The sequence below is a fragment of the Pleurodeles waltl genome, chromosome 6 (assembly GCF_031143425.1).
Source record: "Pleurodeles waltl isolate 20211129_DDA chromosome 6, aPleWal1.hap1.20221129, whole genome shotgun sequence".
In the NCBI taxonomy this organism is placed as follows: Eukaryota; Metazoa; Chordata; class Amphibia; order Caudata; family Salamandridae; genus Pleurodeles; species Pleurodeles waltl.
The window spans coordinates 1,580,748,638-1,580,762,863 of record NC_090445.1 but is presented as its reverse complement, the minus strand read 5'-3'; the positions used below and the strand labels follow the sequence as shown (position 1 = coordinate 1,580,762,863).

The 14,226-nt window shown below is 44.1% G+C and overlaps 1 protein-coding gene across 1 annotated transcript in view; it reads right to left on the bottom strand.

The window, feature by feature from the left end:
- Positions 1-2,567: 2,567 nt before the first annotated feature.
- Positions 2,568-14,226, bottom strand: part of LOC138301165 (LIM domain transcription factor LMO4-A) — a 39,068-nt gene continuing 27,409 nt past the window's right edge. Inside the window, exons 3-5 of the mRNA XM_069241357.1 lie at positions 9,271-9,367; positions 8,099-8,254; positions 2,568-5,674 (exon numbers count right to left, since the gene is read on the bottom strand). Of these exons, the coding sequence (XP_069097458.1) occupies positions 5,666-5,674; positions 8,099-8,254; positions 9,271-9,367 (262 nt within the window). The 3' untranslated portion in view covers positions 2,568-5,665. The remainder of the gene's footprint in view (positions 5,675-8,098; positions 8,255-9,270; positions 9,368-14,226) is intronic.

The following is a 14,226-nucleotide window of genomic DNA, read 5'->3' as shown; positions in this document are numbered from 1 at the left end:
AACCCCAAAATCCTGAAGCATATCATTAATTATAGGCAGGTGATTCTTGCAAATTATCATAGGTTTTGAGATTACATAGGTATTGGAAAAAGTCAATTCTGGAAAGGCACAAAGCAGCCATAGACCCATGACTATCTTCCAAAGTCATGAAGCATTCTGAGGACAGGTCATACTGGTCAGGCAATATCACTTCCCCACAGACAAGAAACCTAGGTGCGAGTGGGGGTCAAGGTCTCATAGCCATACTTAGTGCAACATAAGTCACCCACAAGTGAGGAAGGCCATGGCATAGTTTACAGTACAAAGTCAGTCAGTCAGTCACTGGGCACACCACTAAGTGTTCGGGGGATAAGTCCCATTGCCTGTATGCCCTAGGTGGCAGAGCTCACTGCAACACTGCATATGTCCTAGGGTTGAGGATTGCCTTCGTGTTTACAGAACACATGACAGAGGGAGGCCCAGGGAGTCTAGAAGTGATGTCCAGAAACCTCAAAGGCACAGGACTTCCAAAGTCACACCGGAGAGCATCAAGATGACCAGGAACCCTACACAGTGATCTAGACCCCAATTTAACAGTTATAGCTGCATTTTTGGTTGCAATTCCCTCCTTAAGACATTTAATATATCCCCGGAACAAAGGTCCAGTCACTTCCCACAGATATGTTTCATTATTGCTGAAAGAGGCCATCTGGTAACTAAAATCCTATTAGAGCTCAACCCAGCTTGCTTCAAACATACAAACTTTAGTAGGCCTGTTGTTGGCGATTGTTAGAGATGTAGGGCTTAAAAACTGTTTCTACACTGGGTGGCTCCTTTAATAAATTCCATCTGTCACATTATACGAAAAGGTTCTGACTATGTCAACACGTTATATTTTAACTGAAAAATCCTTAAACTCATCTCAGTGCAAGGTTTTTACCCCAGGACGGTAACATGGGGTCTGGCAATGCAGAGGGTGCAAACAACCCACTATCAAAGGAGTGAATCAAAACTGAAAAATATTTCCTGTATGGGTCAAACAAATGTTGGCAAAGCCAATAAGTCTGTCCTTAACAAGTGTACAATTTTTCATTTGCACCATGGTTTATGCTATGATGGGTGAAAAAATGTTAATGACACCTGTACAGTCCAATGGATGGAGAGTTGATCGAAAGTCCCATTATCTAAATATGTACGCATTTTTATTTAGAGTTCTTGGAAAATATGAGGCTGGAGACAGGTATAACTAAGGCAGAAAAAAACATGGTCTGCACCTTTTCCTGCACAACACAATGCAGTACCTGATTAGCTCATGGTTATGAGAATTCTGCCCACACTTACCTGGACAATAAGACCTTAAACAGCCGGATTTTCAATTCAGGTCTCTAAAATTAATTTCACCATTTTAAAGGAACTACTTGGATCTACCTTATTGCTCTCCTTATTTATTTGGACAAAATGCATGAAACTTTCTGGAGTGAGCTGTGGTGTTAAAATTCTTTAGGCACGTTTTGTGGTGACACACATCTTACACATATAGAAAAATATGCCACAGAGGCACACACCCCAAACACAGCTAAAGCCGCAAACATAATTAGGCTCTCAAAGCGGGAATCGGGATTAAAAGTCACGTGTAACTAGTGCTCTTAATGTGCAGATATTGTCTGGTGTGGAGTACCTGCACTTCTTTCATTTGAGGGGGAGGGTACCCTGCACTTCTCAGCACTGCTACAATACAATTGATGGAAGAGTTCCGGCACTGCTCAGGAGCAGACTGTGGATAGTGAGTGCCCGCACTTCTAAGTTTCCAATTAAAGCACTAAAGTGTAACAGACCACTTCCTACTTTTTACCGGGCACATTTATCCATGAAAAATCTGGCGAAATCTGCATGGCAAAATTGTACAGGATTCAATAAATATACATGGATCGCTGCCAAAACCGATTCCCGCATGTACTCACTCCCCAGGAAAGGGGAGAATTATTTTAATGGTAAATACTGCAACACAAGGGGAATGCTGCACCTACAGTATAAGCATTTCGGGAGGATTACTACAATATTAGGAGTCCTGAAACTTTCCCCATGAGTTGTACAGACCCCAAAGCTTTCCACTGATGTACAAAAAAATGCTGCATGTTGAGCAGTCAAATGTGCTAAATGGCATATCGTGGGATTTGAGACATTTGCACGAGGTGTCCGTTTGACTATCTGTGTTAGTTCTTGTGGAAAATGGAATTTTTTTTGAGTATGATCAGCCAATGAACATGCTTTACAAATGGATTTATAGGTACAAGGTGCAGCTCCAGATGTATACTTACTTCTTCCCTTGGAATATTTATCATGTTTTAAAAGTTGGTTTAAGGCGTGATTCGAAGCCACTAACTTCGAAACGTGTTTCTATCATACTTTGTGGCAATTTGCTATGGTTTTTATTAACTATAAAAAAACAAAAAAAAATAGAATTGTATATAATATCAGTTTCACCAACTACATATCTACAAGTTGTTAAATTAATACCCAATGGGTTCCAATAAGATGTATTCACTTACAGAAGATCAGGAAGGCTCTGAAACAAATGAAAGGGCACCTTTGTCATGGAAACTTTGATTTTTAATATTCAAGGAAAGATTACAAGGAAGAAAAGTGCAGTCTAGTAAGCAACATTATCTTTTTCATTTTGTTTTGAACAGCGGTTTGCTTTTATCGATTCCAAAACTTGGAATCCCACGCATCAGCAAAAGTAAACCAAGACAAAAGACCTACAATAAAAGCACAACACTTTGTTGTTTTAAAATATTTACATAATGCTCTTATTTTTCTCTCTCTCGGCTGGTATTGCATATACAGTATGTCCTCCCATAACAAAACATAACAAAACTGTACAATTGAAAAGAAAACGGAACTCGCACAAAATACAGAAAAAAATACTTTACATGGTAGATATACACAAAATTTGTATGGCAGCCATTTCAGAGTTAACCCATTGTTTCCTGCCAAGACAATATGTACACTGAAGGTGGTGGTCTGCAAGTTTAACGTGTAGGCCCACTTCCTCCATCAAATGAGGGCATCGATATAACAATCTATCAGGGAAATTGTCCATGAGACAGTTTAGGATTGGGAATGCATCCCTTAACTCCTTCCAATATTTTGCTGGCCAGAAAGACTGATGGAAGGCCTGTGCTTGGCAAACAAGATTTTCTTTATCGTGCCCAGGGAAAATATCCTCAACGCAGAGCCTATTGAGGCAACTGAATAAATACTACCGTATATTTGTTGGATAGCCCCACCTGTTATTAAACCCAAAAATCGAAAGGTTTCTATAAAATATTAGATTGAGTAGGTATTCTCAAATGAAAATAACAAGTGTTCCATATTTAGAAGAGATGCTAGAAGCAGCTACAAAAGAGTTGAGGCTGATAAGTCACAATCTATTCCCTTTTATTGGCACGGTTGAGTTGCATGCTACCCAGAGAGTTTAAAGTTGGTAAGATGCATTGAGTGAATCTTTGCTCTCAATAACCTTAGGCCTTCACATCAAGCGGAGATCATCCAAAACTTGCATGTAACCTCCTATAAGTAGTCCATTCCACCAGTTACTACGAAGTTCATTAGTGCAGCACGGACCTGAAACCTGGAAACAACCTCCTCAATAAAAAACAGTCAACAATCCTCCATGAGCTCAACTACCGAGTCCTCTGGAAATGTACTGTTGGTGTGTGGTTACCCATCGCTGTGTTGTGACATCAAACATGGATAGAGCTGTGTCAAGGCAGGCCCACACTTGGACCACACAGAAGATACGACAAGCTTCAGATACCCTGCTCACTTTTTTTTTTTACATCTCATCTCCGAAGGTCGTGTCAGTGTCCTTGGCTGTCACCACTATAGTCAATGAAATCCGTGTCTACCCGTCTCAATGCTCTTAGGCACATCTTACATAGGTATTTTAGCTATGCCATCCTCTCAGTATGGGAAGATTTGGCACGTCCACGGGTGCTAAATGGAATGAGGTGGCTTAGTTACAGGAACATCCTTCTAATGAACGTGGTAGTGTTTCTAGGACTCCCACAAATACAGGGGACAAAGCACCAACAAACTTCTGGCTAACCACTGGTCAACCCAGACCAACTAATGAACCCACGCGACAGTCCCTTTATATGCATTTAAGAGGAGTAGCGGGCCTTAAAGTCACAGTACTACATATTTTAATTGAAACAAATATTAAGTTACACAACACAAACCCAGAATACTAAATTCTGACCACATTTTCCTTTGTGTAAACATACAAGAATAGGTTACTCAAGTATTAGAAGCACAAGTGCTTTGTTAGGTTTCCTTTCCACAAGGAAGAACTTTTTATTCTAGGTGGTGAGTTCTTCCTAGTGATCCAGGACTTGCTGGGTTTTAGTGCTCAGGAGAACAGAATTGACAGTGACATATTTATACACACAAATATGAAATGAAACCTTTCTTGGACCATAGTCGATTAACAGGAGATGCATTGCAGCCAACAGTTTAGTCAAAGAAACATCAGAAGTGGGGGACGGTATGGATTTTGACAGAGGTTTAGCATTCTGGAAGCAATGGGCACCTGGAACAGTATAATGATGTAAAAAGGAAGGGGGAGACCAACCAATGACCAAATGGAGTTTGAAACGATGCACTGTGGCAGAGGCACCATCATGAAAAATGTTGCCTGGTGAGAGGAGAAGGGGGGGAGGGTCAGGGAGAAGATGGTAGAGCCCTGCGTTCACTTGAGGAAGGTGCCACTTTCCCTGGCTAGTAAATTTAATAAACTGGTGCCAATACCATAATTTCATTTTGGAAGATGGTTTGAATGGTACAAAGGACAAATGTTTGATGGATCATTTCAGAGAGCGGACATAAAAACCCAAGAGTTCCCTAATCTTAAAACTGTTGATCCCCTGCTCTGCCCAAAGTATGTTCACATGCCTCTCTCCAGACCTAGGGGTATCAAATTCTGTGGATGCAGAAAAAAGGCTGCAAGCGTGGCAACTTATCAGCTAAGAGACCTCAAAATAGACCTGTGTGGGCAGTGCACAGGCCTGTCCGTGGATGAGGATACTGCGGCATAAGCTGCATGCCTGGGTATGGGTTAAGAAAGCCTCAAGAGACTACTGGAGTTCTGAGCTTAGAATATCTCCTGTACACAAAGAATTTGTCCTGATAAAGGCATGCTGTAGAAGCATGTTGAATTTGGAAAATTACTATAATTAACATAGGTAGTACTGTCACTTTAAGAAAGGCTATATATATTTTATTCAACAAGAAATAGTCTTGTAAAATAACGATAAAGTCCCTTTTCAGTCTTTATAAAATATCCTTTGCACAGAAGTAAGCCTCTACTCAATAGGTTTGCGCAAACCAGCTCTGAAAAGTTCCATCTGCGCTCTCGCCGCTTGGGTGGACCAAAATCCTGGTGCTTCAACCTTTTCTTCATTTCATCCTCAATGTCCTTCCGCCTTGATATAAAAACTATGCATCAAGTTTTTTTTCTTGATCTGTTACAAAATAAGTTATTGTGGTTCAGCGGCAAGACGGCAGATGTGCACCACAACACAAGCGTGACTTTTGTGCAAAAGGGGAAAAAAAAGTAGTAAACACAACCGGAGAGACTCCTTGTCAACAGAAGGCACCAGGGCTCGCACATCTTGTTGTCCTCTTAACAAACCTGTCATTGATTAAAAAAAATAAACAAAAGTTAGAGAGATGAGACTATGGGATCAGTTCATTTTATTTATACTGTATAGCAGCACTGAGGAAACATTCATAATGAACCGCTTCTAAAGTTTCATTAATAAGAAATCACGGCAAATAAAGGATTCCAAGGAATGTAACCACAGAACCCAAGAAGCCATGTTAGAGATCTCTTCAGTAATAGTCTCATGTCAAGGTAAGAGGGCCTGGGGAAGCTTTGGGCAAATAATTGTTTTACAGCAAAGGGGATGACGAGGTGTTGAGAACTGGTGTGGGGAGGGTGAGGCCGACAGGTGAGGTTCAGCTATTAGATACACAGGCTGAAGGGTGACAAGCAATGATTGCCCAAACATGCTTCAAGCAGGGGAACAGACCCAGAGCACAGCCTTTTATCGCTTTGTGTCAATTCCCGACTCCCACCACCCCTAGTCTGAAAGACTATCTGCAGGAGGATGCGGGACACCAAGGAATACTCAACAGGATGACAAACAGGTAAATGAGTCAGAAGTGCACAGAAGATGGAGCCCAGCCACTGGCAGGGACACGGGGACCAAGAACATGGCAAGGGTATGACACCAGATAAACTGGAGTGAACTTATGAAACTTTTTACTACATTCCCGAGACAAAAAGCTTAGTCTTGGTTTGCCACCAGACAAAAAGGCTACATTGGGTCTGGAGGACGTTTTTCAAGGGAATGAGAATTTTATTACATCCTCTGGAAAACTAAAGGACCTAAAACGCTTCGGGTAAAACCAAAGATGTAGGTAACTGCACAAGACCAATGTAGCTTAGAAATGTAGACTGTTCTTTTAGAAGTCTCTAGGAGCACAATTGAGCATCTGCTAGGCGAATACATAAAAAAATCACTGTAAACTGCATGTTCACTGCCAGCACGTGTAAGATTTGTTACCCAGTAGACCTGATAAGGATGAAAAAGCTGATCTGCCAGGATTCGAACCTGTGACAGCTAAACCAAGGCCACATAAGGCTTTCAGTCACACTGCATATTAATATCAAGCCCTGTCAAACATCTGACAGATAGCAGTATGGACGCTGACAACTAAAAGAATACGCGTGTGTGTGTAATATATCCTCACACTGATGTACATACATGCACCCCTACACTATATAAATATATGTGCATACGGGCACGTGCATGTTATGGACTGACCAAGGTTTAGTGTGTGGGCGGGACCAAAGTAGGAGAAAAGGCATTTCTGAAGTGTCAAAAGAGAAAACTATGTCAGCAAGACATTTAATACGTTTTTGTATTTTTTCTAGCAGAAAAAAGCTTCTCTGACGGGCAATAAATCTGCCTTGTCAGGAACGGAACACAAATAAATAACCCTTTTACATTTCATCCTGTTCACCCCACTCCACCAAATTGTCCAGGGGCACTGACTAAAATTCCCCAATTAATCATAGAAGCTCCACGGGGGGGATAAGGGGCCCTTTATGTTCGAACCACGGCACTGATTCCCCCCACACGAAAGACGGACTTAATGGAAAGTGCTCTGCGCAGGCCTCGGGCACCTCCATAAAGGGGTAATATCCAGGCAATTACGCAGCACCATTCAGGGCCTAATTAAAGGAGCCTCGAGCAGGATTGGGCCGGCAGGACCCCCTCTTCGTGCGCACCCGTAACAGGGAAACAATGTCATTTCTTAGGTCCCCCTCCTCCTCCGACTGATTAAAGTGGAGAGCACACTAATTGAGGCTGGGCCGCGAGGGCATGGGAAGGAACAAAAAACATGGCCTCGTTATGGCGGCTCTGAGGCGGGAGTGTTGTCAACTCCAGCCAGCCCAAACAGGCAAAAAGAAAACAGAAAGGAAGCGGGGAGAGAGGGAACTGCATTAGTAATTCAAATATGGGTGGCCGGAGAGGCAAATACGTGCCCAGGCCTGCCCTCAAAGTAACCAGTAACCACATTAACGGAGAAAATACAAACTCCACCAAAACAAACAGGGGGCGCTGTCCAAGGTGGGTGGTGGCTTCTGCGGACCTGGGACGTTCAAGCAACTAAGCCCACACTACGGGAGATTGGCCTTCTCTACCACGGGCGAGCACACCATAAAAACGCAGATCTTGGTCCACGTGAGAATTCCAGTGGCACAAACCCAGGAAGGCACGGGTGGTAAATACAGCTTGCCATAACCATAATAAGGCAACACATCTTTCAGGGGCGGTGGGTAGTGGAGGTGGATTGCCATACATCTATAGCTGCAACAGCTAGGGAGAAAGGGATAAGGAAGGCTGATTACAAAGACCCTAGGACAGCCAGGAATAATTAGTCTTGCCTAAGGAAGTGGAGGGAATACTCAATTCCAACCTTAACATGTTACATTTGCAGAAAGCATTCATAACATCTTATCACAGAGACTCGCTCTGGTACTCACCTTCTGGTCAGGCAGCATAGGGTTGCTCTGGAGTGTGCCTAAGTGTCCGTTTAGATGTGCGTTGGGCTGGTCACGTTCACAGAAGATGGTTCCGTTGATGTAGTGAAACCGGTCACCTGGTACCAGTCTGTTTCTGCAGGTGGCGCACGTGAAGCACTGTGATGGGAGACATTAAGAGACGACTCAAAAATGCATCCTCCGCTGAAATACATGTAGAAGCATCCTGCTGACTCCTCTGTACCCCTTAACCCAGGCATCTGTTCCCAGAACATCCACAAAATACCCTATAACTAGAAAATCAAGGGTCTGCATTTTAAGAGGCACACATCACCCCCATCAAAACTAGCCACCCATTAGTTCAGTGGCAAATACACAAAACCAAGATAAACAAAGCCAATACAGCCTACCACCCACATGCAGCCCACCCTCCACTCCCACCCAGTAGTATTTCTCCATCCCTCCTATATCGTCAACAGAAATAGTTCAGCACTTGCACCTCTACAGGCAGGTCACCTGATGTATGCAACTCCCACTACCAGAGAAAGCAGGCTAGAGAAACCAGGTGAAGATAAAGTAATCTAGTGAAAATAATGCATTTCTTAGTGGAGATATGTTGCAGTGTTTCCTGGTATAGTAAAAACATGGTGCGATGGGTTAACGACTCTTGCTTCGAAAATGCTCATCTTTTAGCTCCCAATCCCTCTTTGGAGCACTCTGGGTCAGCTGAAATGCACCAAGTGGCTCACTGCATTTACAACTGACAAAGGGACCGTCCATCAGTTCAACCTCTGAAAGGAGAGTACTGCAAGTGCAAGAGCAGGACTACAACCTGGGGAAACCTCCAACCAGAAACCGAAGGACTATCAAGCTGGTATGGCTTGGTACCCCAGAGCAGCCACCCCTCAATGGTGTTATCCCCGGATAGCAGCCACCAGGCAGTGCTGCCTGTAGATTGGCCCATGCCTCAACACACAGCAGCTCATCACTATGTGTGGCCTATAGGTAGATAGCACCATTATCTATTGCTGCCTTCTACCCAGACAGCTCACTCAACATTGCTGCCTTCAACCCAGGGCAGAATTTTACCCTGGACACCTAAAACTACTCATCCCCAAAAACCAACCCTCTATGGCCACATCACCCTTCCCATGGAAGACGGCTGACTTACACACCTTCAGATGGTAGACGTTTCCCTGGGCCTTCATCACCATTTCGCTTGCTGGAATGGACAGACCGCATGCACTGCAGGCACCAGTGTTGCCAAATAACCTGACAAACAAGGATAGGACAACGATTAGAAAGCTGGGATTACATACATGAAGTAAAAGCAAACACCAATGTGAGGTGAGAAAAGGCGCCAGTTAAATATCCCTGGCATAGCCTCCCTCAGACAAGGGGTTGAACAGTAACATGTATGTGGGTTCCCAGAATACAAAAAAGGGCATGAGCTTCCACAGAACACATGCATAAGGGTATCTCTGAAACCAATTTAATGCAACCAGGCACCAACATGCAGTATAAGCCCAGAGCTATTGTGCACCCATGAATGTATGGAATAAGAATAGTAGCTACAGGCAGGTTAATCCAAACACATATGAAAGGCAATAACAGTACGGAGGACTGCACTGCATGCAAATAACTGAACAGGCCAGCACGGTCACCAAAGCATTTCCAGGCTCAACAAGCTTAATCCTGAACATGCCTCTTTGGTAAATGACAAAGATCGCACTCCATCCAAAGAAATGTGATCTGAAGGTACAGCTGAATGGTTCGTCACCAAAAACCCACAGCAATCTGTTTTCTTGTTTGCTGGCAAGTGACGCAGGTTTTTCTACCCGACAGGATGAGCTGCGGGAACCTGCAAGAACACAGCTTGAGAGATAGTAAAGCTTAACTGTACATACTGCTATGATACCAACCTAACCACGATTAATCCCAATTGAAAGCGTGCTTGGAAGGGTTTCCAGGTATTCAGGCACCAAAACAGGAGTAAGTTACAAGCCATGCAAGGGATGCTAAAAGCTTCTGCATTGCATGTATGGCAGATGCCCTAGAGGTCCTTAGATACGAGACATGTTCTCCTCTGGGCCTCCAATCACTACAAGTTTCAATCTCAGGCATAAACCCAGATGACAGCAAGAATTTAGACAAACATGAATCCAGGGACTGGTAGAAGACTATGGCCCTCATTAGGACTTCAGCGGTCTTTTTAAAAGACTGCAGCCAGCATACCACCAGTGCTGGTGGTATGCTGCCGCCCTATTAGGAGTTTTCCACTGGGCCAGCAGGTGAAAACAGCATTTCCGCCCAGTGGAAAACTCACCACAACATTGATGTTGGCTCGTAATCGATCCAGCAGGAATGTTGTGGTGCGTGAGGACCGCCAAGACAAGGACAGGCTGCAAATTCACCTCCACACCCTTAAACAAACCTGGGAGTTTTACATTTCTTTTTAAAAGCACCTTTCTGGTAGCAAGGGCACTTTGAAGAGTCTACCACAACATGGCCCACAACATACACAGCATTGTGTGTACTGCTTGGTTTTCAATGACACAGAAATCAAAATGGCAAGTGTGGTGAATAATGTCCAGGACAGCGGAATGATTGAGGACAACTGTCATTACTCGGATCTTGGGGCAGCCAGTGTGAGGTAGCCATGGGGCCTGACGAAGTAAAGCCCTAAAAAGATGCTGTTGTAACCATAAGCAAAGGCTATACAATCCTGGAGGACCCACGAGGAGAGTTAGCCAGATGCCGGGAGAAGCCATGGGCTAATGGAGATGTAGACCAGAAAATTCTGCTGGTGGTTGCCATGGAACCAGCACAAAGGCACAGACTGAAGAGAGTAGGCCTGGGATACAGACATCAGAAGCTAGGGTATGGAGCCGACGAGATGGGCATGGGCTATTTTGATAGGCATGGGGACCAGGAAAAGGCAGGAGTCTTCTATGTAGACCTGGCTGCCAGGCAAGGCTGTTAGGAGACGCCATAGGGCCCATGTTGCCTGTAGTTGGGTGGAGGGTACCTGATGCGAACAGGGACCAAGGAAAGGCTGATGACTGGTTGTTGCTGGGTGTAGAGTAGAAGATGCAGATGAAAGGAATACAGCAAGAAGGTCGTGCTGCAGCCCCCACTCCTCCTTCACTGCCGTGCCACTAAGACTAGACATTGACAACCCAACCACGAGACCCAGCTCTTCTGACAACACCATTTCCGAACAGAGAGCAACTGGAGACTCGAAAGGCAATTGCACCGTCTCTCCCCTGTCCCCATCCAATTACCCATCGACTGGGCCCAGCACCAAGTCAACACTTTCTGCCGCCTATTGATTGACTTGCGATAAATTAGTTTCCATTCTCATCTGCCCCTCGAAACACCCCCACCCCCAATCCCCTTCCACAGTCCTCTGCGCCGGCTGGTAATAATTTCCTTTCAATAGGAATGAGCTTTAACAAACAGTCTCTAAAAGCTACCCAGGCTGCAGTTTACTTAACAGATGTGCTGGGGGGTGCGAAGCCGAGGGCGGGGGTAACGAAATTACACATCCATTCCCCACCGCAGCATCCCTTTAAACTTTCTATTAAATTGTGAGAACGGCTGCTTTATTAAATGTTTTCTTCCAACAGATGAAAATCTCCCTGAAAATCCATTATTATTCTGGCTCACAGAGTAATTGATGCGGCCTGAGTTTAATATCCTGCTCCTGGCTCCCTGACACCGCGCGCCGGAGCGCGCGCCCAGCCTGGCTCCGCTCTAATAAAGGGCTGCTAATGAATTTTCGATCTTAATTCAAATAGTAATTTAGTGAACAAGAAAGGCCTGTTATGTCTCCTAATTAATATTTGTCTTAGAGCTCCCTTAAAAAAAGGGAAAAGCTAAACAGTGGGAACAAAGGGGGGTTTGTGGAAGTGGGGGCAGGGAGGGGCCGGGGCTGTAGGAACGCGTTCCATCTCACGCCAGGGCCAGGTATCTGAACAGGTAAAATTATTCTCCCCTGAAAGCAATAAAGAAACGACAGCAGCTGAAGGTGAAACGTGGGAGGTGGCCCCTTATTGATTAAAAATACTTATTACAAAAGAAGGGTACTGGCAAAGGAGAAATCTGCGAAGAAAATGAATTTTTATATGATAAGGCAGCTGAAAGGATTCTAGGAGGGGGTGAAGGGCTCTGCACGAGAGGAGGGCAGTGGAGGGACTAAGTGGAGGGTCTGAAGAGGGGGATCTAGTGGAGGAGCAGGAGAGATTACTGACAGTGAAACAGGGCAGGGTGAGGATTCGTTAGAGGAACAGAAGAGGGAGAGGCCTCCGTGCAGGGTAAGAGGAGATCTGGTGAATAAAGAGGGGAATGAGGGGATCTGGTGGACAAATAAAGGGTCTAGTGAGGAACAGAAGATGGAAATCTAGTGGAGGAAGAAGAAGAAATGGAGGGGAATCCAGTATGGGAAGATTACAAGAGTGAATGGATCCTATCTAGGATTACAGAAGGCAGGGGATCTGGGGAGGGTGAATCAGGGAAGGAAGGATCTACTAGACCTCTAGGAGACAATTTGAAGGGGAAGAAGATCGAGAAAATTTCATGGGTGGATGAGAACAGGGCACTGGTCTGATTGAGAAATAGAAAGCAGACATTGGGATCTAGCAGAGTAGCAGAAGGTGATCTGGCAGAGAATTAGGTGATTTGACTGCAGCAAAGGAGCATAAAGGGCGGACTGGATCGAAGGGAGTGGATCTGTGGGAAAAGCACAAGAGGCATGACATTTCCTTTCTAATCGGTGTTTAAAAGTCTGTCAAATTCCCTATTTGGGCCCAGAGCTAATGGCAAGCAAATGTCAAATTTTCAAATCAATGTCTTTCTGATTTGGGGCAATGGTTTGGTTGGAACAGAAAGAACTGTTTGACATTACAGACTGTAGAATACACTGGTCTATCTGCAGGTGCTTACCGTGTCAAAATCTGAATATGTGCCAAGGTGCTACAGTGTCAAGAGATCAATATTTCCAGTGCTCCAGTTTCTATATGAAGAGAAGCCCGGACTAGTTCTGAGACAACATAATTTAGAGACTGCACCATCAACACCTCAGTCTGGTTGAAACAAAAAAAAAAAAACAAAAAAAAAAAAAAAAAACTGGAACTGAAACACCAAATGCTAGCCACGTCTTGCTAAGTCTCAACTTCAAACCAACTCTAGAAAACTACATGTCTCCTGCTACATTCCCTTCTTTCACTCCCTATGTAGCTTGGACACAGCCGTTCACTCCTAGATTAGAATGGGCAGTTTGAAAAAGTGACCCTGAATCACTTCAGCCAAGCCTAACAACCCCTGTTGTGAATACAACACCCCACAGTCTATGTGCTACAAAATTTCCAACTGCAGGTCCCTCAAAGTCAAACATCCTTACCAATCTGCAACGATTTCTTGGTATTAGTTTTCTTGAGAGGTGTGAGTTTGAGAACACATTAGTCTCATTGGGATTAACCAAGAAAATGATTGTGCACAAGCACACATAGCCTGTTCCTTAAAGTGGATTCAACCCCACAAAATGATTGCTCCAGGCCACAAAAGTACCTGGGAAATATTGCTCCAACTTGCAACACCACTGTGATTTACAAAATGTGATGTTTTCCAAAGTTGTGTTCTATGGAAAACCCACCCACCTGCAAATAAAAAAAATAAATAAAAAAAAACCAAAAAAAAAAAAACTGCATTGCATTCCGTTCCACAATCAAAGGAAAAAAAACATAAGCCAATCCGGTTACTCTGGCCGGCTTCCAGGCAATTACTTTTGTTAGTTCTCTGTTCTGCATTACATGGCTTACAAATTAGAATAGGATTAAAAACCCTCTTCAGGAACATCCACACCACATGGCCAACTCCCTTAGTTTCTGGCCTGTACCCATTACAGACTTCCAACTCCCTTTAGTCTCTCTCAAAACCAACGGCGTGGGCTTTTGCTCAAGCTTTCGCTCAAACATTTTAGTATGGCGCTTTCTGCCAATCAGAAGTGTACTCATCTTGTATCAGCAGCAGGCCTATCACAAACCTTTAAAGAATGAAACCACCCACCCAAGACTTGGATGCTGTCTTAGTAGCTAAGACAATAACCTGCGGAGCCTGGTTTCTTTTCCAGC